Genomic DNA, 25,933 nt, shown 5'->3' on the forward strand with positions numbered 1-25,933 from the left:
AAAATAAAAATGCTTTTTATCTGTTTTGGCATTTTTTGTTTGTTTGTTTTCATTGGTTTGTTCTGTTCCTGAGGAAAGAGCAACCTTTGCCATGGGTGAAACTGTTTGAAAGTGAGAGACCGAGGTGTAGGGGGAGGGAAGGCCCGAGGAGAGTGAAATGGGGACTGGGATGGGGACAGAGACAAGGATGGGATGAAGATATGGCTGGGGACGGGGATGGGGATGGGGACATGAACGAGAATGAAGACGGGGACGTGTGAGGGGATGGGGACAAAGACGGGGACAGGGCTGGGGATGGAGACAGGCACGGCCACAAGGACGGGGAGCGTCGGTGCTGCGGGGCAGTGTGCGTGGTCACCGGGAAGCGGGGAAAACCCTGCCGCCGCGGGGAGGTGGGAATTCATCACGAACGAGTTTTATCCTGGAAACCCGTCTCCCGTCTCCCGCCTCCCCCGCAGCGGCTGCTCCCGCCCCGGCGCTGCCCCGCGCCCGGCGAGCGGCGGGGGCGCGGTCGGGGCCGCCGGGCTCTTCCCTCCAACAACTCCTCCTCCTCCTCTTCGTCCTCCTCCCGGTGCCGGCGGAGGCGGGCGGAGCGGAGCGGCGGGGCGGGCCGGGCCCGTTCGCATCCCCATCCCCATCCCCATCCCCGCCCCGCCGCGGGAGCGCCGGGCTGAGCAGCGCTGCCGGCACCGCCAGCCCCGGAACCGCCGGGCTGAGCAGCCCTGCCGGGCACCGCCGGTCCCGGAGCCGCCGCCGCCGCCGGAGCGCCCCGGCCGGTCCCGCCGATGGCACCGCGCTGCCGCCGCCAAGTAAGGGGACAGCGGCGGGGGGACGCGGGGCTGGGAGGGGGAGGCGGCAGCGCCTGTGGGTTCACCCCTTTCGGTCGAGGGTAACCCCCCGATCCGCTCGGGATCCCCACCCCACGCGGGAGCGGCTGGGCAGCGCACGTCGATCCCCGTGTGCTGCCCTGGGAGCCAGGGCCAGCCCTGAGCCCTTCCCGGGCCAGCCCTGAGCCCTTCCCGAGCCAGCCCTGAGCCCTTCCCCGGCGGCTCCGGGAGCGGTGCCGGCGCTGGAGCAGTGGGGCAGTGCTGGGGTTGGGGATCGGGGATCCCCCTGTGTGGCTCCGCTCCTGAGGAAGCTTCCCGAGGGGTGGAGAGAGGGCAGCGTAGCCTTGTCTGCAGGCTCAGGAGGATGGCAACCAACCCCTAAAGCAGCCCGGGGGGTACAGCACCCTACAGCACCCTACGCAGCCCTACACAGCCCTACAGCACCCTACAGCACCCTACACAGCCCTACACCACCTTCACGGGTGTCTCAGCGTGTGTTGGTTCTCAGCCTGCCTATAAAACCACCCGTCCTTTGGCAGGGCAGAAGAACAGCCCGATCCAGCTGTTCCTGTGTGTTGCCAGGCTGGAAAAGCTCGTTAGTGTCTTTCTTGTTAAGTCAAAACTGCCGGGGCCGTTGGCTTTGGAAGGCTTTGGCAGGGCTGAGGCGGCGCTGGTGTGGCTGGCCCGTGGAAGGGGGCTGGATGTGACTTGTTCTGCAGGTTGTGTTGGGGATGAAAGGGGAGAATGCCTTTCACAGGTACCAGGAAGCAGTGTTATCCTGCACAAGGTGTGGCTGTAACCCACGGGACTCGTGGCCATAGGATTCCTGCAGGGACAGAGAGCCAGGGCTGCCATCTGACAGGTTTGTAGGTGTCCTGGAGTCCTGGGCTTACATGTGCAAGGTGATGGAGGTGGGATCCTGGGCTGGATCCTGGTCCTTAGGCTGCAGGCCCAGCATCTGCTGCCCTGTCTGGAGTGGGAAAGGGCTTTTCCATGAGACAAGGTCTGGCTTGACTGGGACCTGCAGGGGTGATGGCAGAGGGAAGGGTCTTGCTCCAAAGGTATCCAAGCTCAGATCCAGTCTGCTCTGAACTCAGCCAGCAAAACTATTCTCTAAAAATCCAACAGCAGTAAGTCAGGAAGTTGTTGGTGTCTCTGGGTATGAGCTGTGCTGGCCCTGGCTGGTGGGCGAGTTCCAAGGGAGGCTGTGCTGGGTCCCCGCTGTCACAAGGTTGACCCGAGCTCTCCCAGCAGCCAGCTGGGAGCTGGTACAGCCACAGCCCAGCCCTGGGGCTGGAGAGCTGGCTACAGCCACCCACCTGTCCCTGTGTCACTGAGGGGGAGAGCACGGATGCTCTGGGCACCCCTGCCAGCACCTTGTCTCACCCTGGTGCCACGAGGGTGCTCAGCCTCCTGAGCAAAGCTGCTGTGGGATACCTGGACAGCGTGCCTTGCTCTGTGTGGGTGATGGTCAGAGGGTCAGGGGAATGTGTAGACAGCAACAGGTTTGGAGAATGGAAAAAGCCAATCCCGAGTGTCCTCCTGGGCTGGCACAATGCAGGAAAGCGCCTTCTCCTGTCGCTGCAGAAAATAGTTTGAGCGTGACTTGGTTGGGGTTTGTTTGCTGCAGTGGGACAGGAGGGATTTATACTCCACCCACCGCCTCAGGGGCCTCTCCCCATCCAACACGAAAATAGGCTGATCTTTCCAAAAGATGGTGGGGGAGGCCTGGAAAATGCCATTCCTGCAGGGACCTGCCACGCTTCTGCCCCAGGAGATGTGGCACGTGACTGTGGCTTCTGCAGGCCCGGGCAGGGAGCAGGGACCAGCCCAGCATGGTGCAGTGCTGCCAGGGAGCCACAGCCTCTGCACGTGTGTGTGTGTGCTCAGCAGCAGCGTTGCATCCTCGTGCCACCTCCTGCAGCTCAAGGAGACGATGGTTTTCCTTCCCAAAGGGCGAGTGGAGCAGAAATCTCCTGCAGGGCAGGTGCTGCAGCCCCATGCATGCGTTCCTGTGAGGCTGATGGGAGGCTGGAGGCTCTGCCAGCACCTGGAGGCTGCCAGCCCGTTGTGTCTGGTTCTGTGCCCCAGCGTGGGCAGAGCTGGTGCCCATCAGCAGCTGTGGCCCTGAGGGACCAGGTGGGTGGCAGTGGAACACGGTCTCCCGGTGCCACAGTGTCCCCAGAGCACTGTGCTGTGGGATGAGGAGCTGCACTGGGCCTGGGGGCTGCTGAAGAGGCTCCAGACAGGGACGTGTGCCTGGGAAAACAGCTCCTCTGCCATCCCATTGCTGCTCCTGGGATTCCCCATCCACGAATACCACGGACAGCCCTTTGTTAGGGGCATGGACCTGTGGCTTGGTCCTGCCACATGTCCAGGCTCCACTTCCCACAGGGGGCTGGCCCGTGGCTAATTCCAGCCTGGCTGATGTATTTCAGGCCCTACATGGCCCTGGCACCCACGGAGCTGTGCCCATGGATGCTCCCAGCAGCACCTCTTCCATCCCTGGAGGAGATGGAAGGAGGTCCCACGCAGCTCCCCAGAGCTCCAGCACTGCTTGCTGCCCCGGGAAGCTCTGGGAGGCCCCAGGGTCCCCCCTGCCCGTCCTCCCCAGCCCTGAGTGATGCCAGGCCGGTGCCCACGGAGCAGGGAGGGGAGAGCAGAGGGGCCGTGCCCGGTGAGCGCCTCCAGGCAGGGTAATCCGGTGTTATTTGTAACACTAGTAGGGAGCTATTTTTAGAGAGAGGCAAATTTGATTTAATAGAACATAATTTGCCGCTGACAATTCAGAGGGCGGCCAAACGAGGAGCAGCTGGATTCCTGAGGAGGCTTTTTCCTGCCCTTCCTGAAATCCGAGGCTGACGTGCCAGGAGTGGCATTTGTTATTCCAGCAATTGCTGGGGGAAAGCCCCTTGGGATGGCCCAATTAGCTGTGCTTTGCTTTCCTTCTGGAGCTTTGTGCTACCCCATCACCCGCCGTTAAAAGAAGCCAGGGATATTTTTGCTGCCCTCAGTGCCCCCAAACTCCTCCAGGGAGCTGGAGCCAGCCAGCTCCCCCCCTTTGCCTTTTCTTCTAGCTAGTTCTGCACTCTCAGCCTCTCCTTGGATAAGTTTAGGATAAAAAAGAGGTTCTGATCAAATCAAACAGCTTGTGTGCCAGGAAACACGGAGTCTGTGTGTGTTCCTGGGCATTTCTTACAGACTGAGCTTTTCCGGACCAGCCTTGGAAGTTCTTTGGGACAAACCCCTCATCCAGGACAGGAGCAAACACCACGTCCTTGCTTGTGCTTTTTGCACGATGAAGATCCTCACAAAAGCAAAGCCACTGTGGGAAGACTTTGGGTTGCTCTTCCCTAGCCACAGCACTGCCATGTCCAGCCTGTCCCCAGCTGGTGGCACAGAGCTGCCAGGACGAGCTGGGATGGTCACAGGCTGGGGTGAGATTCCATGGGGCTGCAGGGCCCCGGGGAGGATGGGAAGGTGAGATTTCCCCCAGGACTGTGTGTTATCCCACCAGGAATGCCCCAGGGCAGGGCAGTGAGGGCACTGCTCCCTGTGCTGGGACAGCCCTCGCTCAGCCCCTGGGCAGGAACAGGATCTGCTGGGGTCCCCAAGCATCTGCTGGGGTCCCCAAGCCCCACAGCCCTCCAAGGAGCCTCAGAGGCATCCAAGAACTCCCAGGCCATGGAACAAGAGCCCAGTGGCTTTGTCCTCCTGGGAGGAAAGGCCTGAGCAGCACTAGGAGGGCTGTGCCATTGAGCTCTAGCCAGGGTTTGGTGGGCTCCTCTCCGTGTGCAGTCACTCCCTGCAGCTGGAAAACCCCTTGGCAGCCATCCAGGCAGATCTCAGCCCTGTGCTGTTTCCTCAGGGGTCACCGTGCTCCCCACAGCCCCAAGGAGGGTTTGCTCCTTCCTCTGCCAGCACCAGGCTTTGCCCCTGGGACCATCTCAGCATTTTCAGCAGCTGAATACACAGCCAGAATAGCATTAGTACAGAAATGTGGGTGAAATCCTGAGGATGGGGGGCTAAGTGACTGCTCCTGGTGCACCCCCATGTGTGAATGTCCCTAGGGACCCTGTGTGGGGTTGGTGTGGCACGTGGGACCTGAGGGCTCCCCATGTGACTGCTCCTGGTGCACCCTCATATGTGACTGTCCCTAGGGGACCCTGTGTGGGGTTGGTGTGGCACGTGGGACCTGAGGGCTCCCCAAAATTACTTGTTCCTCTTAATCAAAGGTGTTTTTCTGTGAATGGAAAGGTGCAGCCAGCTGGGGCATGTGGGTGCTCCCCAAGCATCATCCCAGGTCCTGTGGTCTTTCCCAGCTCATCCTTGCTCTGCTTTCTCCAGTCCATCAGCTTAGGCTGGTGGAAACTGGGAGCCAACATTTAGCAGGGAAACAGCCCTAAAATGGAGATCAAACTCCTTGGAGAGCAACCACCTCCTCCAAATGCTGCCCTTTGCCTGATGACCAATTTGGTTAAATGAAAAAGACTAAAAAAGCCTATAAATGGGTGGGCTGGAGAAGGCCCTTTGGTCAGGGTTTTTCTGTGGCACAGGTTTTTCCCTTGCATAGGTTTTGACTATAGATTTTCATTTACAATGATTCTCTGGAAGTAAACACCAGTTTACAAAGGTGCAGGAGTACACTGGAAGTTTCTACTCTCTTTTATTCCCTGCCTCCAGTTTTTGCATCTTCTTTAAATAGTCCTGCCCTTCCTTCTGCTCCCCTTGCTGGGTTCCCCTGGGAAATGCTGGGGGTGACAAGTTCCTTTCCCTGCCCAAGGTATTTGCTTGACCTCTGCCAGCCACATCCTCTGGCCAGGGAGAGTTGTGGCTGGCAGAGGAGCTTCCCCAGGGCCACCAAGCCCTGAGAATGTCACAGTGAGGTGCCCTGTGCTCCTCCTCACTGCAGCCCACAGGCTCTGCTCTGATCCCCCACGTCTGCAGTGGGGCAGAGCACCCTTGCACCCCATTTCCACTGCTCACACACCCCAGGGACAGCAGGACCCTGTCTCTGCCTCCTGCTGACCCCCTCCTCTCTCTGTCTGTGCCCTGCAGGCAGAAAGGTGCTGAGCAGTGCCCCGAAGCTCTGGGCTGGTTCCCCACAGGCTCAGCAGAGCCATGCCAGCAGTGCCAGAGCCGCCCGTGCCCCGCGCCGCGCCGATGTGACCGAGCTCTGCCTGGGACCTGTGGCACTGAGGCTGGCACCGACGCAGTGGCTGGCGGCCCCTGCCGTGCCCCTGCTGCCCAAAGATGAGTGATGGCATGTGGATCTCGCTCAGCCCCGCCGAGTTTGCCCAGCTCCAGCAGTACACGGACTGTGAGTACCCCGGGACGAGGAGAGCGGCTTGGATGAGCTCAGAAATCCTCTTGATCTGTGCTGGATTTTTGTCCTACCTTTCCTTAGTGTCCTCCTGGAAAACTGGGTGATTCCTTAAGATTTTGGGAAAGCCCCTGACCCCTCAGCCTGGCTGGCTGGGGTCCCGTGGCTGCCTGGATTGAGCGGAGCTTTGGGGGCTGCACACGTGAGCTGGGCTCAGTCCGTCTGAAGGCGGCCGGCTCCCACGTTCCTAGCAGAGTGAAATGCCAACCAGGAAAGCAGACTGGCTTTTCCCAAACACACAGAGCTGCTCCACAGCGTGCTTTGGGCTGCCAGCCCTCTGCGGTAATTTTCCTTAGTGCTTTTGCAGAGCAGCGCTCTGCTGCGGCTGCTGCCGAGGAAAGGAGATTTGCAGCAGCACCAAAGGGGTCCTGGAGCTGGGAGAAGCTGGAAACAGAGCCTGGGTGAAGCCCAGAGGTCCAAAACCAGGTGTTTGAGGTCCTGCCTGCCAGAGAGCTGGAGTGTGGGCGTGCTTTTTGCAGCAGGGGATGGAGAAGCGGTGCAGCTCGTGAAGGTGCTGAGAGCAGAGCAGGGTAGAGCAGGAAAACCACAGGGTGGAGGGAGAAGGGGTGCAAAATCACAAGGTGCTGCTTTGCAGAATTGGCATGGCCCTGGGGTGAGCAACTGAGAGCCAGAGGGGACACGGTGAGCTCTGTGAGGCTGGCCTTGGGGACGCTGCACATCAGAAGGTGAGGCTGGGGACAGGTTCCTCATGGTCCCCAGTGGGGCCGTGCTCCTGCCCACCAGCCACAGACTCAGGCAGGGCTGCTGGCAGTGTCCCTTTCTGCATCTCATTCTGCCTCTCTGGAGGATGATAGCTTTGCTTTCCTGAATCCCAGACCATGGAACACCATCTGTAACGCTGGACTCAGAACACTGCTGGCATCTTAGTTTCACTAACCAAAGTGTGGCCAGCAAGGCTGCAGCAGGGGCAGCTGCCTCCTCCCCTGTAGGATGGCTCAGCGTGGGCTGGGGAATGAGATTTGGGGGTCCTCTGAGAGGACCAGGATCCCTCTTCTTGAGTGCCCCAGACATCCCAGACAGCTGTGGTCCAGTGCCAGGTTCTGTCCCCTGCAGAGGGCTGGGGGGATCAGAGCCAGCACAGCCCCCACGTGGAGAGAGGATTTCCCACTAATTAACAAGGCTGGTGTGTCTGAGAACCTTTTAATTGCACATGTCCAGGGAGGTGTGTGAAGGTGAGGGCTGAATGTTCACTCACCTTGATCTTTTTTTCTGCTTTTCCCCTTTTTTCCCTGCCTTGAAATGATGAATGTCCCTCCAGACACTCCAGCCTTAAGGACACTCAGCCAGAGTGTCTTTACTACTTGTGTGGAAGTTTGCATGGACAAATCCAGTGACAGGACAAGAAGGAATGGCCACAAGCTGCACTAGGGGAGGTTCAGATTGCATAGTCAGGAACATTTCTTCCCCAAAACTGTAGTCAAGCACTGACCAGGCTGCCCAGGGCAGTGGTGAAGTCACCATCCCTGGAGGTATTTCAAAGCCATGGAGATGTGGGACATTTCTGTCTTTGTGCTGGTCAATGGTTGGACTTGATGATCTTAGAGGGCTTTTCCAACCGAAATGATTCTGTGATTCTATGAATACAGTTCTATTTCTCCCTCCTGGAGATACCAGTGGGCAGCCCAAGGGATGAGTGGCCCTGCCAGGGGTGCCAGCAGCCACCTGCAGTGGGCAGGGACATGCAGGGCGTGCTCAGCACACCAGAGCAGCTGGGACTGGAGTGTGATCACGCCTTCCTCGCTTTGTTCTGGGTCTGTGTGTATTTTCATACTGGTAGGAGGAAGTTCTCTGTGTATGTAAAGCTCCCAGGCCAGCTTTCCATATCTGCCCTGCCCTCTGAAGGTGGAAGGGGAAGCAGGGCATGGCTGGCCTCTTCCAGGCATGGAAGGATCCACAAACTGCACATGCAGCAGCTAAACCCCTCTGCACCACCCTGCTGGTGGGTGACAGGGGCAGCCCAGCGGGGCCATGCTCAGCAGGGTGCCTTTGTCTCCCCAGACTCCACCAAGAAGCTGAAGGATGTTCTGGAGGAGTTCAATGGGGACGGCGTCCTCTCGAGGTACAACCCCGAACAGGTACGGCCCTGTGCCCAGTGCTGCTGGCAGCTGCCAGCCCCCACAGCTCCCCCAGCCCAGCTCCCCCCGCTGGGAGCAGCCAGGAGGAGCCAGGGCTGCCTGCTGGCCCCCAGCTCTCCCCAGTTTGCACCCAGGACTTGATTCCCTGGCCATCCCCAGACCGTGCCCGCTGCACGGCCATCCCACCCCTCCCTGCTTTTGGGTGGCATTGCCTTGCCAGGCAGAACCTGGGAGGGATTTACTCTCCCCCTAAAAGCAAATTACTTGGCCAGCATGGAGATGGGACAGCTCTGTGCCCTCTTGCTCTCCTCCAAAGAAGGCTGGGATTGTTTTTTCCAAGTGGTGCTTTCAGAGGAACCTGTTGGTGTGCCAGCAGGACAGAGCTGTAATCACTGGAATCAAGGCAAAATGAGAAAAAAATCAGTGGGCTGAACATGCAGGGGAGGGGCACAAAGGTACCTTGTTATTCCAGGGCACCACAGGACCCCCACTCCAGCTGGGGCCACAAAAGCCATGGAGGAGTCATTGCCTCACACAATGGCAATGCCCAGCAGGGGAGGAGTGGGCACAGAGTCCTGGGAGGAGGATATCCCCATGGGGCTGGGCTGGAAAGTTCCACTGCTCTGCCCTTCCCTGCCACTCCCCCAGCTCCTGCCCTGGCTCTGTCCCTGCTGCCAGCCCTGCTCACCTGGCCCAGCCACTGGCACTGGGCACTTCTGGCCCTGCTGCCTCTGGGTCCCTTCAGGTTACTGCAGCCACTGGATTTGGGAAAGCAGCACTTTTGGGGAGGGCTCTGCAGCTGATGTGCCCACTGAGGGGGGCATGCAGCCCCACTGGCAGCTCTGCACCCTCATGGTGACCTGGGGCACCTCCACCATCCTCCTCCTCCTCTCTCTGCTCCCCAGCCCATCGACTACGAGGGCTTCTGCCTCTTCATGAAGACCTACCTGGAGGCTGATGTGCCTGAGGAGCTCTGCCAGCACCTCTTCACTTCCTTCAAGCGTAAGATCTGCCAGGCCTCCCCCGAGAGCCAGCAGCAGAGCCCTGGAGTGGCACAGCCCAGCACCCTGGGTGAGCCAGCCCTGCCACCCAGCAGGGCACAGGGGCACCTCAGCACACCAGGCTTGCTCCCACACTGCCCACAGGAACGGAGGTTGCGGGGTGGAGAGGTTGGGGGGTGGCACCTGAAGGGGGTGGCATATACACAACCCCATCTGTGGGATGGGTTGCCAAGGCCCTGTGCAGCTCCAGGGAGGGATTTCTCCAGGAGGCAATGGCACCTGCCCTTTTCTCTGCACATTTAGAGCCTGAGTCACTCTGTCAGCATCTCTGTGCAGGCTGAGGTGGCCTGTGCCTCTGTCACAGGTGCTGGAGCAAGCACCACCCTGCACTAGCTGCACCCAGAGCAGGCTGTGTGTGCCAGGCACCAGCTCTGCCTCCCCAGCCCTTCCCGGGTGGATTCGTGGCTCGTGGAGACATCTGCTGAAAGGACTATAAATTGCAAAGGGAAAGGGAGAGCTGGTGTTCTGGCTGGTGATGAGGAGCACATCCTCCCTGCCTGCTCTGAGCACTGTCCATCACCCAGGGCTGTGAGCACTGCTGGGCTGGGCAGGAGGGTGAGGAGCCACCTCTGGAGCCCCTCAGAGAGCCCCGGGACTGGGATGCCAGGGCAGAGAGGCACGGGGCTAGCAGAGAGCACCCAGGGCAAGCAGCCAGCACCAGTTCCTGCAGCAAGGGGCATGGACACCCTGGTGTCACACTGCCCTTGGGCGTGTCTGCTTGCAGGGATCAATGGGAAAAGCCTTCGAAGTGCTCTGGGACGACACACTCCTGAGCCCAAGGGCTGCCACAGCAACACAGCTGAGCCCCAGCCAGCATCCCTCACCCTGGCTTCGATCCCCAATGCCTCCCCCAGCTGGTCCAGGTCGTCCTCCCAGAAATCCACCACTGGCACCACCTCTGCCCACAACTCCTCGGGCTCCTCCAAGATCTCCTCCGTGTCTCTGCTCAGCCCTCAGTCACCAGGTGAGCTTGGCTGGGGCTGCACAGGGGGACTGGGGCAGTGACAAGCCCTCCCCAGGTTCTGCTTAAGCCCCCAGTGTGGTGGCAGTGACCTCCCAAACTCAATGGGTTCCTGGCATCTTGACACCTTTGCTGGCAAACTTGAGCTACAGATCCCATCCCACAGAGCCCCCATCAGTCGGTGTCTCAATTACCTGGCAGCATCTTGTAGGGAGGGGGAGATGGGGCAGAGGGTCACAGCTGCCCCTTCCCCAGCCCCTGCCAGCCCCCGAGGAAGGGCTCCTCTGCCAGGAGCATCCCTCCTGCCATTGGCACGGGCACCAGTGATCATGGGCTGTCCTGGCACACTGGCAAGCTGCTCTGCTGCCCACTGAGCTTCTCCCTCCTCTGGTGGGTGCTTGTTCCCACCAGGACACGTTTCCTTGGGCTCCAGCTGCCCATCCTGCCCATAGCTGCAGTGATGGAGGTGTGGCAGTCTTGTATTTGTGAGGACCCCCGTGGCAGGGAGGAATGATGAATTCTGCACCCCAAGGACTGAGTGTCACTGCCCAGCCCTGAGCCTGTGATGGCACCCAGCCCCAAGTGCCCTTCTAATGCCCATTCCTGTGTCCCCTCTGTGTCCCAGCCCTGGCCCTGTGGTGTCACTCAGTCCCACACCAAATGGGTCCCTCCCAGAGTCCCCACGTCCCACCTGGTGACATTCCTGCTCCAATGTCATCCCTGTGTGTGGCTCTCTCCCTGCCCACAGGCACGAGGAGCGTGGAGAAGAGGTTGCCCTTCAGCCTGAGGAAAGGCTCCAGCTCCCTGAAGGCCACCCCTCCTCCTCCTCCCACCCCCGTGGCCCAGGTGGTGCACCTGAAGGACATTGTGTGCTACCTGTCCCTGCTGGAGAGGGGACGAGCAGAAGACAAGCTGGAGTGTAAGTGTCCCCCTGGGCTCACGCCGTGGGGAGGGGGACCAGGGGTTCAGGTGGCGCCTGCAGAGGGGTCTGGCTGCTCCTGTCCTCTTGGGAAAACCCCTCTGCATCCCCTTCTGCTCCTGCCTGGGTCTTTCCTGCTTGTGTGGAAGTTTGCATGGACAAATCCAATGACAGGACAAGAAGGAATGGCCACAAGCTACACTAGGGGAGGTTCAGATTGGATATTCAGGAACATTTCTTCCCCAAAACTGTAGTCAAGCACTGACCAGGCTGCCCAGGGCAGTGGTGAAGTCACCATCCCTGGAGGTATTTCAAAGCCGTGGAGATGTGGGACATTTCTATCTTTGTGCTGGTCAGTGGTTGGACTTGATGATCTTAGAGGGCTTTTCCAACCGAAATGATTCTGTGATTCTATGAATACAGTTCTATTTCTCCCTCCTGGAGATACCAGTGGGCAGCCCAAGGGATGAGTGGCCGTGCCAGGGGTGCCAGCAGCCACCTGCAGTGGGCAGGGACATGCAGGGTGTGCTCAGCAGTGTCTGCCCAAGGGCAGTGATTCTGCACAGCCCTGGGTCACATCTCAGCCTGGCTGAGCCAGCACAGTGCTGCTCCCACCCTGAAGCTCCAGCAGCCTGGAACAGGGTGTCTGGGGCAGCCCTGGGTGCCTGGGGCTGGGCTCTCATTATCACAGCTTCTCTCCTCCCTGCAGTTATGTTTCGCCTCTACGACACCGATGGAAATGGCCTGCTGGACAGCTCGGTGAGCCTTCCCTTGGCACAGGGAGCAGGGCTGCTCAGGGGGCTGGAAACCTGCCCACTGCCCTGCTGGGGGGCTCCACAAAGGGGCAGGGATATGGGAAGGGAGGAGGAAAGCAGCAGCTGGAATGCAGAGCTGGGGAATCACATGGTATCCAGCAGGAGCTAGGAAAAAAATCCACCCACCAAGAACTGTAGCACTACATCAGGTCGTGGTATTTCAGGGAAGAAAGAAATCATGCACAGCTCCTTCTCCTATGATGTTTTCTCTTTGTTCTTTGGGTATTGGCCATGAAACCTGCTGCAAATAAAATCTGGTTTATCAGGATAGTTCTTCTCGAGGAAAACCCATTACAGATTTTCTTGCTGGTTTTCAGAGCAGAAGGCCCTGAAAAAAGAAGGAGCACCCACTGAGGACTGGGGTGTTGCTGCCCCTCCTGTGTGGGTGGGACTGGGGTAGCCTTGGGCATATGGGAATGCAGACTTTGGGGTCTGGGGGTGGACACTGTGCTCGTGCCTGGAGCCATCCCTCACCCCGGGCTCTGCTCTCTGTGTTGCTCAGGAGCTGGACCGCATCATCAACCAGATGGTGCACGTGGCCGAGTACCTGGAGTGGGACTCCACCGAGCTGAAGCCTGTGAGTGCTGGGGGCTGCAGGGGCTCTCAGCCAGGCCCTGGGTGGCATCACTGTCACCCACCACGTCTGTGCCCCCCTGCAGATCTTGAAGGCCATGATGGAGGAGATCGATTACAACCACGATGGGACGGTGACGCTGGAGGAGTGGATCCGCGGTGGCATGACCACCATCCCCTTGCTGGTCCTGCTGGGGATGGAGACTGTGAGTGTCCCTGAGCTCCAGCCTACCCCCAGCAACCCACCACGCACTCTTACAGCCCCACATTGTCCCCCAGCCCCTGCTGACACCCCCACCCTGCCCCCTTCACCCCCCAAATCTTTTCAAGTTTATTTTTGAGCTGCTGTGCTCAAGCAGGTTGGGCTTGCTCCTTGCTATTGCAGTGCTCTCCAGCTGGATGAACCTTTAATCAAAACCCAAAATGAGTAGGTCACAGTCACAGCTGCCCCTTGTCCCAGCCCCTGAGGAAGGGCCCCTCTGCCAGGAGCATCCCTCCTGCATCTTAGATTCCTAAAATGGCATCTCCTCGTGTAGAGTGAGGCTTAAAGAGCAAAGGTGGGGTTGTTGGCACCCCTTTATTTCTCTGTCTTGTTTTTTCATCCTTTTGGTCTTCATTTCTTTCAAGTGCATCCCTGGCCATCAGGTAATAATTTTCAGGGAAATATGGTTTTGCTTATGGTGCCCATGGTTCCCCTGGAGAGGTGGGGTGGGGGGACAGGATTTCTGGCAGAAAAAATCAAGAAAGCAGGGAATGTTAACTGGCTCCTGCAAAGCACTCATGCCCGGCCCCAGATGAAGAGGTTTGTGCTTTTGTCACCCCACGGTGGCAGTGGTGGCTTGGCCCCAAATGTGAAGTCACCTTCCTGTCAGCTGCCAGGATCTTCCCTGTGGCTGGGCTGGTCCAAGGTCTGTGGGAGCTGGATGTGCCCAGGGGGTGCAGTGGCAGGGGGAGCTCCAAGAGAGAAGGGGAATAGGGGGAGCCCATGATCCCCCCCAGGAGCAAACTCCCAGAAACACCATGGGGTTTTCAGGGGAGGAAAAATTGATTTAAATGATGGGCTGAGGGTGCTGGGACTCTGCAGTGACCTCCACCCTCCACTCTCTTGCCCTGCAGAACGTGAAGGACGATGGGCAGCATGCCTGGAGGCTGAAGCACTTCAAGAAGCCTGCCTACTGCAACTTCTGCCGCACCATGCTGCTGGGCGTGCGCAAGCAGGGCCTCTGCTGCTCCTGTGAGTGCTGCAATCCTTGCCAGAACGCTGCACTGCCACATCCTGCCACATCCACTGGGGCCCTGGGCTGCGAGGGCTGGTCCCTGCTAGGGCTGAGCCCCGTGGGTGCTGCAGGCTGGGTGGGGAGGGGGCAGTGGTGCTGACCCCTTTCTTGGTGGCACTCGGGGTAGCGGTGCCCTGCTGGTGTTGGGGTAACAGCTGGACTGAAAGGTGTGACAGGGCTTTTCAAACGTGAATGAGTCTGTGGCTCTGTGGTTTTTGTCTCTCGCCAGTCTGCAAGTACACGGTCCACGAGAGGTGCGTGTCCAAAGACATTGCTTCCTGCATCAGCACCTACGTTAAATCCAAGAAAAACACAACTGTGAGTAGGCAGCTGCTGCATTTCTGAGCCACTGGGTGTCCTGGCTCCTTGGTCTCCTGCTCTGCTTCCCCATGGCTTCTTCCCCTGGGTTTTGCCCTCACATCCTGGGCAGCAGCTCATGGGCACTCCCAGCATCCAGAGCCTTGCAGGATGCACCCCATCCCCAGTCCCCAGGCACCCACACGACCCCCAGCTCCAAGATTTGCTGTGGCTCTGCAGAGGTTTGGATCAGCAGCATCCCTGCAGGACAACCTTCCAAAATCCTGATGGACACCCTTATCAGGAGGGAGGGCCCTGTGGGTCAGTGGGTGCTATGCCAGCGTGTCCCCGTGCCTTGCAGGTGATGCAGCACACCTGGATCGAGGGCAACTCACCTGCCAAGTGTGACAGATGTCACAAGAGCATCAAGTGCTACCAGGGCATCACTGGCCTGCACTGTGTCTGGTGCCAAATCACGGTGAGTACCCAGGGCTGGGGCACACCCACAGAGCCTGCGTGGCCAGGCTGGGCTCCTGCTCAGGAGAGGGCAGCTGTCCCCTGCTCCACATCCCTTCCTCCCGCCCCTGCAGCTCCACAACAAGTGTGCCTCCCACGTGAAGCCAGAGTGTGATGGGGGCCCTCTGCGGGACCACATCTTGCTCCCATCCTCCATCTGCCCCGTTGTCCTGGTAAGTGTCCCCCTTTGCCCTGGTGGGTGTCCCCCTCCTCGCTGCCAGTGACAGGGCACTGCTGTGCCTCCCCTGGCTGCTGGCACTGCCTCTCGGGCAGCGTGGGCATCCAGGCCTTGGTTCCCCAAAGGACAGGCAGTCCCACTGCCGGCGCTCGGAGAGCGACTCCCCTGCCAGCACCAGCCCCGAGGACAGCCAGGCCTTCAAGTTCAACTCCACCACGGTGGATGGGCAGGGGCTGCAGGTAGGTTCTGGGTGCTGCAGGTGAGCTCTGCCACCGAACTGCACAGCTGAGGGATTCACAGCTGCCTTTTGTGCCCCCCAGATCAGCCCTCAGCCCGGGACACACCCACTTCTCGTGTTTGTGAACCCCAAGAGTGGAGGAAGGCAAGGGGAGAGGTAGGTGGGGTCCTGCCTGGGAGCAGCTGCCCCTCCTGGTGTGGGAATCGCCTTCCTGGCATCCCTGACTCTCTCCCTTCCCAGGGTGCTCCGGAAGTTTCACTACCTGCTCAACCCACGCCAAGTGTACAACCTGGACCGGGGCGGGCCCACGCCAGGGTATGGAGCTGCTGCAGGGGGTCCTCTGCCCCCTCCCACCGGGCCCTCCTCTCCCACCCGGTCACCCCTGCTCTCTCCTGGCTTTCCCCAGGCTGAACTTCTTTCGGGACACGCCGGATTTCCGTGTGCTGGCCTGCGGAGGGGACGGCACGGTGGGCTGGATCCTGGACTGCATAGGTGAGCGAGGCACAGCCGTGCTCCTGCTCAGCATCACCCCCTGCATCCTGGGAGATCTGCCACGGATCCCCCAGGCAAAGCGGGGTGGTGATCCTGCCGGCAGCATCATTCCAGGCTGCTGGCTGAGGAGGGACATGGAGAGCAGCAGGGGATGAGCCCTGCCAGCCCCACCCTCTCTTGTCCCTTGAACTGCAGACAAGGTGAACCTGGCGAAGCACCCCCCGGTGGCCGTCCTGCCCCTGGGAACGGGCAATGACCTCGCTCGGTGCCTGCGCTGGGGAGGAGGTGAGGACGGGCCAGCAGCGCCCAGGGGGACGGGCCAGCTCTGGGGAACCTTCAGCACGGCCATCCCCAGGGGAGGGAGGGCTCCCGGGCTCCTGGCATGCAGTTCAGAGCTGCTTCTAAGCCTCTAACTCCTTCCAAAAAGAGCAGCTGCTGCTTTCAGAACCCTCCAAGGCCAGCTCATGCCCAAGCTTTTCCATTTGGGGAGCCCTGCCATGAGCCAAAATCTCTGCCACTGCTCAAGAACGTGCCATAGCAGCACCCCCGAGTGCTTGGCACTGGCTAGGACACGGCCATGCTCCCCCTCGTCCTCCTTCATCCTTCATCCCTTCCAGGCTACGAAGGAGGCAACCTGATGAAGGTGCTGAAGGACATAGAGCACAGCACGGAGGTGATGCTGGACCGCTGGCAGATCGACATCATTCCCACAGACAGGGAGGCCAGCGGGGACCCCGTCCCATCCACCATCATCAACAACTACTTCTCCATTGGGGTGGTGAGTTCCGTGGGGCAGGAGTTGGTTTCTCCCTCCCTCTTCCTCCTTGCTCACTCTCCCAACCTCCCTCCATCTCCTGTTTTTTTTTGTTTTGGGTTTTTTTTCTGGTTTTATTGTTGTTTATAAAGGCAGCACCAAGGTACATAAGCAGGTATGGGATCTCTATCTTCCCAGCAGGAATGTTGCAAGAATGAGTGTGAAAGGAGCTTAAACAGGATTCAGGGAAGTGTGGGATGCCAAAGACAAGGACACCCCACCTGCCAAGACATCAGCAAAGCCCTGCTTTGGTGTTTGGACCCAGGTGCCATAGCAGCACCCCCAAGTGCTTGGCACCTGGCTAGGGCATGGCTGTGCTCCCTTCATCCTCCTTCATCCTCTTTCCCTTCCAGGCTACGAAGGAGGCAGTCTGATGAAGGTCCTGAAGGACACAGAGCACATTTTCCTGACCTAGGGAGGTTGGGGAGCTTGGGGAGGATGCCAGCCCCGTGCCATGGGGGTCAGCCCTGAGAGCAGGAGTGTTTTAGGGAAAGCCCTTCTCTTCCCAGGGGCTTGCAGCATTTTTGTCCTGTCCCAGGGGTGCCACCATGGCAGGGGTCACTCACCTGCAGCACTGCAGGATGCTTCTGGCCTCACACTGGCTCCTGCTCATGCAGGTGGCATTTGGTGGCAGCTCCTGAGCTGGGCTCAGACACCCCCACTCTGCACAGGGAGAGGCTGTGATGAGTTCCAGGAGAGCTGCCACCCTGCCAGGGCAGCTCTCGGGGTGCAGGGTTTTGGGGTGTCCATTGGATGCCTTTCCTCCCCTCCATGCAGAGCCCCTGTGATAAGGGAAGGAGGCCAAGTGCCTCACTAATTATGTCTCCCCTAACAAGCTTTGGGACTGAGGCTCCCTCCACCACCCTGGGCCATCAGTGCCACCCTCAGTGACACGCTGTCACTGTGCCACAGGGACCAGTGGCAAGCATGAGGAGCTGAGCACCCCTCCTCTGGCCCGTGCCCGCACAAGGCACAAGGTGTGGGCTCTGGTCCTGTTTCTGTGCCTCTGATGTCTCTGTGCCCCCACAGGACGCCTCCATCGCCCACCGCTTCCACATCATGAGAGAAAAGCACCCTGAGAAATTCAACAGCAGGTGAGGGGTGCCCTGAGGGCTGGGGGGACCCCCTGCCACTGCCATGCACCTTGCCAGAGGGTTTGGTGTTTGGCCAGCCTTAGGGGACAGGCAGGGCATGCTCCAGCCAGGGTGGGGGTCCAGGCAGGCGTGCTGGGGGTTCGGGGTGTTTCTTGGAGTCCCCTGCGGTGTGGCAGGCTGCTCAAAGTCAGCCACACACCCAGTTAGGTTCATTCATGCTTCATAATTAGTGTGGAATTCCAGGACAGGCAGGAGCAGGCCGGGCAGGGAGGGCAGGGCAGGCAGCAGGTTGCAGCTCGTTGCTGCTGTGCTCAGGGTGCACGGAAATGGGGTGGTGGCAGCAGGAGCTGTGGCGGGGACCCCCATTCCTGCTTTAGAAATACCTGCAAGAAAAATCCCTGCGTGGCCTCAAGTCATTTCCTCTTGGATTACAGCCTCTCCCAGCTCACAGCTCCCCCTCAAAGCCTGGCTCAGCAGCTGATGCAAGGAAAGAGCCACGGTCAGGGCTGCTCAGGAGTGTGCTGAGGCTGCTGAGGCGTGGGACATCCCCTCCAGAGAGTGCTGTGTCTCTTGACAGCACATCCCATGCCTAGGGAGCACCCAGCACCCCCGTCTTCCCCCTCTGATGGGTGTCAGAGCCACCCTCTGACAGCCCCCAGCCACACCCTGCTCCCACCCCACAGCTCCCTAGGGCCAGCATGCCAGTGGTCCCTCTCCACAATGGCTTGTGTCCTCATCCATGGCTCATGTCCCCCTCACAGCAGCTCCCTTCAGTCTCTGGCAGCCCCTCCTGCTGCTGGCTGGGGCAAGATGCTGCTTCCAAGTGGGATAGTGACAAATTTCTGTGCCCCAGGATGAAGAACAAGCTGTGGTACTTCGAATTCGGGACATCAGAGACCTTTGCAGCCACCTGCAAGAAGCTCCACGACTATGTGGAGGTTGAGGTGGGTTTCCTGGCGTGGTCCCTGGCTCTAGCCGTGGCACAAAGGCTTTTTGGAGCTATGGACTCCTCAGCTGTTTGAGGAGAGGGTGCCACCATGGCTTTGACCCCTCACGTGGCAGGAGGACAGGGTGGCTGGCAGGACCCCTTATTCCACCACACAGTGCTTGCTACAAAGGCAGCCAGCTGTGGGCAGAAGAATAATCCTGTATTCCCCACTTCCAGCTGTATTTGAGAGCATGCCTGGAACATTCTCCCTGTAAATTCTGAGCTGCTCCCAGCCCTCATTGGATGACATGGAAACAGCCTTTAATTAGAGCTGGGAGGAGGGCCCGTGGTTGCTAAGAGTGCTGTCACTTCTCTGTGCTGGGGATTTGGGCTGTAAACTTCCGTCTCTCCCTATCTCTGGATAATCCACCCTTTTATAACTTAGGCTGGAGGGTGAGGGGAGAAAATAACGCTTGCAAGAGGTGCTGGTGGTGGGCACAGAGCAGAGCTGGCCCTGCAGATGTGTGGCCACGGGCAGAGGGATTTTGATGCCTGCTTCTATACAGGGAATTTCTTCCCTTCCCAAAGCCTGGGGTGGGTAGCTGCACCCTTGGGAACTTGTGGGAAGGGGCAGGAGCAGCATTACAACCATCCCACCCCCTGCCCCGTCCATGCTGTGCTGTCCCAGTGTGGATCGAAGTCCGTGTTTGTGGAATTGAGTGCTGCTGGAGATGGGCACGAGGTGCCCCCCTGCTCCTTCTGGGGTGCTCCCCACCAAGTGTGTGCCCCACGGCCAGGAAAGTGTTAATCCCCCAGCGTTTGAAGTTGAAAGCAGCCGCCTGTCCTCCCTCCAGCTCCCAGGCAACTGTCAGCCTCGCAGAGAAATAGCAGTTTTGTTTTGGAAATTGGCACTCGCTCCCCCCTACAACTCCTGGAAATGAATTTGCTTTTTCCCCCAGCTGCAAATCTCTCCTTGCAGCCTGGCTGCCAGCGCCGTCAGCTGCCCCAGCTCAAAGGGCCCTTTGTGGGGAGGGCTCTGCTGCAGGATCCAGCACCGGGCAGGCGTGGGCAGGAGCAGCCTCCTGCAGCATCCCAGCATCCTGACTGCTGGCAGCCAGCTCCCTCCACCCCATCCCAGCGAGGCTGGGCAGGTGGGAAAGGTGCCTGGGGCTGGGGATGATGCTCGAGGTCTGTCCAGCCTTGAGCTCTTTCCTCTTCCTACAAATCACAATCTCGTCACCATGTATTGAGAAGGAAGGGATTAACATCCTGTCCAAGCTTTGGAGAGACAGCTCTTCCCTCCCAAACCAGAAGATTCCTGCTTTTTTGCTTTCAAAGTGAGACTAAAAATAAGATCCTGCAGCACCAGGGGAGGCAGGAAGGATCTGACATGTGGAGGTGTGAGCGCCCAGCTCCTCAAACACGGGGCTGCTCTCCTCAGCATGGGCCAGAGGGGTGGGAAAAATGAGCTCTAGACCTTTGTTCAAGGAAAACAGCCAGAACTAGAGCAGCAGAAGGGGCTTATTAGCCCATTTCGCTCCTCTCAGCACAAGAAGTGAGGGCAGAGGTGCCTTTGCATCACCAAAATGCAAGGAAAAAGCTGGGCTGGGATTTGCTGAAGCACAGAGTGGCAGGTAAAGAGCAGATGCCTCAAGGAAAATAGGAATATTTTCTAAAAATTCAAGCTGGATGGAGAAGTGGCTGCTTTCACAGAGGTATTTAGGATGGGGATCTGTGTCTGGGTAGCGTGAGAAGATCTGAAGTTAAGAAATGCATTTCCATGGCTGTTGCTTTCAGTTCTGTGGGAAAGCTGCAGGCCATGGATATTTTAACATTTACAGGGAATTTTCAGCTGAGGCAGTCCTGCTGCATGACAGTGAAGCCTGGGATGCCAGTTCTGTGTGCTGTGCTGTGCTTTGCTCTCCAAAACCTGACATTTTTCCCTCTGACACCTTCCCCTCATTTCCTTCCAGCCTTATTTCCAGTTTCCAAATGGGACTTGAAGACAAACTGGTTTGAGCTACATTTAGGGCAGCCAAACTTTCCAGTCCTTTGGAGTCAGTTTGGATGGAAAAGGGGGAAGGCAGGTGCTGGAGCTCCTTGGGTGGCAGCTGTTTCAGGGTCAAGGTGGTGTTGCCTCCCGTTTTGGGTGACAGCACCGAGTCTAGCCAAGGTTTTGTGTGTGCTCCTCCAGGAATTTGCTTTTTTGAAACTGCCATTTTGGACCTGTGGCAAAACTCCTGTGGAAGCAGAGGGGAGAGCAGCACAAGGAGTTGACAATAACTCTAGGAGAAAGTGAGGGGGGTGTTTGCATCTCCAGCTGTGGCCACTCTGGAGCTGCCAGTGTCCCCTGGAGACCATCCAGTGTCACTCTGTGCTGGGGAGAGGAGGGGGCTCCGTGGTGGGCACAGCTCCCCCCTGACACCCCCCATGTACCTGGCAGTGTGATGGGACCCTGCTGGACCTGAGCAACACATCCCTGGAGGGCATTGCTGTGCTCAACATCCCCAGCATGTACGGGGGCTCCAACCTCTGGGGAGAGACCAAGAAGCAGCGTGGCTACAACAGGCTGGGCAAGAAGGTGCCAGAGAAGGTGCCAGGCACGGTGGTCACCGATGCCAAGGAGCTCAAGTTCTGCGTGCAGGGTGAGTGGGGGGCACCAGGGGAGTGTGGGGTCAGCACAGGGGCCCTGGGCAGCCAGCAGCACTGCAGGAGCTGGGATCAGCTCCGTGTCTTTTGGGGTGACCCTGCTGTATGGCAGGGGAAGAGCTGGAGCCCAGCAGCAGAGGTGGCACCAAGGGCTTTTGTCAGCACATTGCCAGGCTCCAGCACAGCGCTGCCAGCCTGGATGTGGGGTTTGGGAGCAGCAGCTGAGCCCAGCTGGCACTCCCACCCACTGCTGAGGCCACCAGGGCCACCCCCGTGGGCAGGGACAGCTAGGGTTGGTGGCATCACTGCCCAGGGGGAGCAGTGGGGTCGAAAGCAGCCAGCAAAACACACAAAGTGCCTGGGCTGTGCACCCAGCACCCCCACAGCCTGGGGCTGGGCTGGCAATCAGCCCCCCAGAGCAGCAGAGTCACAGCCCTGGCTGTCACTGTCCCTTGCTGCAGGAGCCAGTGGCAGCAGGGAGTGGGTTCAGGGCAAGCCAGTCCCAAAGGGACTCAGGGGACAGCAGGGTTGGTGCCCTGGGGACATCCCCACTCTGGGTGGGTGAGGGAATGGGAGGCTCAGGGGATTCCTCAGGGCTGATAGGGGTGGGTGTGCAGGGGGACCCCGGGGCAGAGAGCTGTGCCAGTGTCAGGTGGCCTTGCTGAAGAGCAGGCTGAGCTGTGAGAAGAGGCCATACCCTGGCATTTGACCAGATATTCTGCCATGTTTGCTGGCTTCTGGGGAGCTGCACACCCCAGGGCACCCAGGCAAGGGTGCCATCACTTCATACACTGCAAACAAACAGTGCAAGGGCTGCTGGGGTCTGGGCTGGCACCATGCAGGTACAGGTGCTGTTTCAGACTTTTCCTCCAAAGATTTTGGCTAGCAGCATTGCCCAGTGCTGAAAACACCTCAGGACACCGAGGACATCAGGATAAATCCCCTCAGTGCCACCAGCCCTGCTGTGCTGGCCCTGAGGTGTCCAGGGAGGGCAGAAGGAGGGGGACACCCGGGCATGGGGGAGCAGCTCAGTCCCTGTGTCCTGCAGACCTCAGCGATCATCTCCTGGAGGTGGTGGGGCTGGAAGGCGCCATGGAAATGGGGCAGATCTACACGGGGCTGAAGAGTGCGGGGAAGAGACTGGCGCAGTGCTCCTCCGTCGTCATCAGGTATTTTATTTGTCCCCTTGACACCGAGCGCCCGAGCAGCGGCGAAACCTGACACGCGTGTCACCGCCTGCCCTTCTGTGTGCCTGCAGGACGAGCAAGCTGCTGCCCATGCAGGTGGATGGGGAGCCCTGGATGCAGCCCTCCTGCTCCGTGAGTGCCAGCGAGGGGCAGCGGGGCTGGCAGGGCTGGCATGGGCAGCGGGGCGTGGGGATGGGCAGCGGGAGTGGCAGCACAGCAGGCTGGGACAGCCTTGGCTCCTGCTGGCAGAGCTGCTGGGTTTGGGAGGAGGATGGAGCCGGGTTTGGGGGGAGGATGGAGCTGGGTTTGGAGGGAGGATGGAGCTGGGTTTGAGGGGAGGATGGAGCCGGGTTTGAGGGGAGGCTGGAGCTGGGTTTAGGGGTGGCTGCTGCTCCTGCTATTGGTGGCCTCGGAGCCCAAGCAGCTGTGACTCCTTGCCCTGCACTCATGGCACACCCATTTCTTGCTGGATGGGCACAGCAGCATTCCTCCCTGTGGGACCTGCAGCAGGGTCCCCTGCCATTTCTCCTCTTGCATTCCCAGCACTGCCTGGATGTGATTCCAGAGCTCTTCACCCCGGTGCTGAGCTGCGCTGGGTTTGGGGGGAGGATGGAGAAGGGTTTGGGGGGAGGATGGAGCCGGGTTTGGGGGGAGGATGGAGCTGGGTTTGGGGGGAGGATGGAGCTGGGTTTGGAGGGAGGATGGAGCTGGGTTTGAGGGGAGGATGGAGCCGGGTTTGAGGGGAGGCTGGAGCTGGGTTTAGGGGTGGCTGCTGCTCCTGCTGGTGGGTGGCCTCAGAGCCCAAGCAGCTGTGACTCTTTGCCCTGCACTCATGGCACACCCATTTCTTGCTGGATGGGCACAGCAGCATTCCTCCCTGTGGGACCTGCAGCAGGGTCCCCTGCCATTTCTCCTCTTGCATTCCCAGCACTGCCTGGATGTGATTCCAGAGCTCTTCACCCCGGTGCTGAGCTGCTCCCAGCTTCTTGGGGTCACTCCTGAGGGCCCTGGGGCTCGAGGGTGTCTGGGAGGGCTCAGGACCCTCTTCCTGAGCTGGGTTTTTCTACTTCTTTGTAGGTCAAAATTACACATAAAAGCCAGGTGCCCATGCTGCTGGGACCCCCCCAGAAGAGCAGCTTCTTTTTCCTGAAGAGGAGGAGCAGGACTCGGGATTAAAGCATCACCCAAGGACCCCCAGCCTGGAGCACTGAGCATCCCAGCCACCTGCCTGATGCAGGCTCCCCAAATCCCCACCCCGTGGTGGGGACAGAGACTCCCACTCCAAGCCCACTGGGGATTATTTGTCCTGGGAAGGTCTCGTAGGCTCCTTCCTGACCACAGAAGCATCCTCTGAAGCTGGGATGGAAGAAGGGGAGAAGGCAGGCTGGCGTGCAGTGAGCACATTTGCTGGAGCAGCACTAGGACTGGGATTTTTTTCCCCCCCTTTATTTAAATACCCTCCAGCCAAGCTGCCAGTGAATGTGCTCCTGAGGCAGCACGAAGCTCCATTTATTTATTTATCCTCCTCCTGAAGACCACTTGATGTCTCAGTGCACTGGCTTTGTCCCCCAGTCCTTGCAATGGGAGGAATTATTTATTTCCTTAGCCCAGAGGAGCCATCTCAGCCCCTCACCTCTGTGCTGTGGGCTTTGGGAGAGATGCAGAGAACCACTGCTGCCAGCCCAGTGAGCCACGAGCTGTGGGACAGGCTGGGGACAGACAGTGCACAGGGACAGGCCTGGGGTGGGTGGGAGGAGACTGTGTTTTTACAGGGAAATGGCAAAAAAAGGGATTTTGGGGGGAGCAGCCCCAGCTCTGGGCTTTGCGTTCATATTTATGTATTTATTTAGCAAACTTTGGACAAAAACAGGACTCTGGGGGCCACCTTTTTAGGAGCCCAGATTGGACACAGACACCACCTCCCTTCTCTGCTGGCTGTCCTCCATGGCACCTCCTTCCACGTGGACTTTCCTCTCTCCTGAAGCCTGCCAGCCTCTCCGGGGGGCTGGAGACCCTGGGGACACACATCCAGAAACTCTTCTCACTTGGAGGTGTCCCCAGCACCTTTTACACATTCCCAGCGTGCTCTGCCAGGCTGTGCTCTCCCTGTGGGACAGGTGCTGCCCCTGGTGCTCCAGGGAGTGGGGCAGGGTGGCTGCACCTCCCTTTCTGTAGGGCCAGCTCTCCCCACAGCCCTCTCCAAAGCCAAGAAGCCTCACAGATGCTGCCTGCACCCCCTGGGATGCACAGGCAGGCTTTGCTGGCATCACCCATGGATGGACAGAGCAGGGGATGCAGATTCTCTCCAGGATGCACAGGGACCAGAAGACAGATGAATGCACAGAGTTTGTGGTGGCCTGGATGCCCTCCCAGCAGCCAGGAGCTGCCAAGGCTGCCCCTGGGAAGGGCTGCTGGCTGCTTCTGCAGTCACCCAGTGCCTCCAGCAGTGGGCCTGCATGCAGGCTCCAGCCACATCCTGAATTCAAGCTGCTCCCCTGGGCTGCTGGAGGCTCCTGGGTGTGCCCCGTGGGTGTCACTGCAGGCAGGAAAACTGCTTGTCCCCTCTGCGTCCCTGCCACAGGGCTGGCACGAGCCACCCTGTCCTCCCCAGTGCCCACTGAGTCCCTGCTGATGCTGCAGGTCCCCAGGCAGTGCTGCCAGCCCTGCTCAGAGTGGCTGGAGGGGACCTGTTGGTGACCTGTGTGCACAGGCAGGCGTCACCGCGGTGCGCAAACCCACCCTCTCCTCCTCCTCCTCCTCCTCCTCCTCCTCCTCCTCCTGTCCCCCAGGGCAGCTGTTTGTGAGTAGCCAGGTGAAAGCAGAAGGAGCAAGGCCAAACAAAGCCCAGGTGCCACGAGCCAGCTGCCTCCATGTCCCCAGCCCACTGCCAAGGGCAGCAGTGCCTCACAGTGAGTGAAAATCCACCTCAGCCACCTGCAGGAGGGTGGCACCCTGTGGGATGGCAGCAGGTTTGGTTCTGCTTCCCTGCCCACTCAGCCTCCAGGCAGGTTTTACCCCAGGGCTGTGGTTTTCTGCTCCTTGCCCCCGTCACACTGTGCTGGCTCTGGGCAAAGAGCAGCCCTGGGCTCTCTGCTGTGGCTGGCAGAGCTGGGGGAGCAGGAGGGCACTGTGCCCGTGCCTGCACCCTCAGTGCCAGGGGAGAGCAGCTGAAATCCAGGGCTGAACGCTCAGCCACGTCCTGCAGGGCACAGGGAGCCCAGGGCCACCCCTGTGGGACGGTGGCACACCAGCAGCACTGCCAGGCTCCAAGCCAGGTGTCCCCTCTGATGGCCAGGAGCTGCTCCCTGCCCCCTGCCCCAGCTCCAGCCTGCAACCACAGTGCCAAGGGCATGGTCCAACAGGGCTGCAGCTCCCACCTCCTCAGTCTGATGGTGCAAAGGTCCCGAGGCCAGGGGACCCACAGGGCTGGGCCTGCACCCCAGCTGTCCCTGGCTCCGGGGAGGAACAAGCCATGAGGGGCACTGGAGGCCTTCATCCCCCGCTCCCCAGTGCCTCCCAGTTCAGCCCAGTCCCCACGGGCGTGGGATGGAAGCAAACCCCCAGACGAGCCCCTGGGCGCTGCTGCCAGTGCTGCAGGGGGGTCCCTGCGAGCTGGGCACCCCGGGGC

The 25,933-nt window shown here is 59.5% G+C and overlaps 1 protein-coding gene across 5 annotated transcripts; it reads left to right on the forward strand.

Moving 5' to 3' along the window:
- Positions 1–690: 690 nt before the first annotated feature.
- Positions 691–24,124, forward strand: LOC120511249 (diacylglycerol kinase beta-like). Of its 5 annotated transcripts, none has more exons than XM_039728037.1 (25): positions 691–809; positions 5,886–6,147; positions 8,230–8,306; positions 9,212–9,377; positions 10,092–10,331; positions 11,077–11,247; positions 11,957–12,006; positions 12,565–12,639; positions 12,722–12,841; positions 13,752–13,869; positions 14,142–14,230; positions 14,571–14,687; positions 14,800–14,898; positions 15,029–15,142; positions 15,224–15,297; positions 15,382–15,456; positions 15,548–15,633; positions 15,829–15,918; positions 16,251–16,411; positions 17,477–17,541; positions 18,395–18,485; positions 20,913–21,114; positions 22,167–22,287; positions 22,377–22,437; positions 23,383–23,481. In XM_039728037.1, the coding sequence occupies exons 2-25, from the start codon at positions 6,081–6,083 to the stop codon at positions 23,479–23,481; spliced, it is 2,628 nt and encodes an 875-aa protein (XP_039583971.1). In that variant the 5' UTR covers positions 691–809; positions 5,886–6,080. The 5 variants fall into 5 exon arrangements, with proteins under 5 accessions (XP_039583971.1, XP_039583973.1, XP_039583974.1 ...); XM_039728039.1 differs by having other exon boundaries at positions 9,212–9,308; XM_039728040.1 differs by lacking the exon at positions 691–809 and having other exon boundaries at positions 6,071–6,147; positions 8,230–8,290.
- The last annotated feature ends 1,809 nt before the right edge of the window (positions 24,125–25,933 follow it).

The sequence above is a fragment of the Passer montanus genome, unplaced genomic scaffold (assembly GCF_014805655.1).
Source record: "Passer montanus isolate IOZ18808 unplaced genomic scaffold, ASM1480565v1 scaffold63, whole genome shotgun sequence".
NCBI lineage: Eukaryota > Metazoa > Chordata > Aves > Passeriformes > Passeridae > Passer > Passer montanus.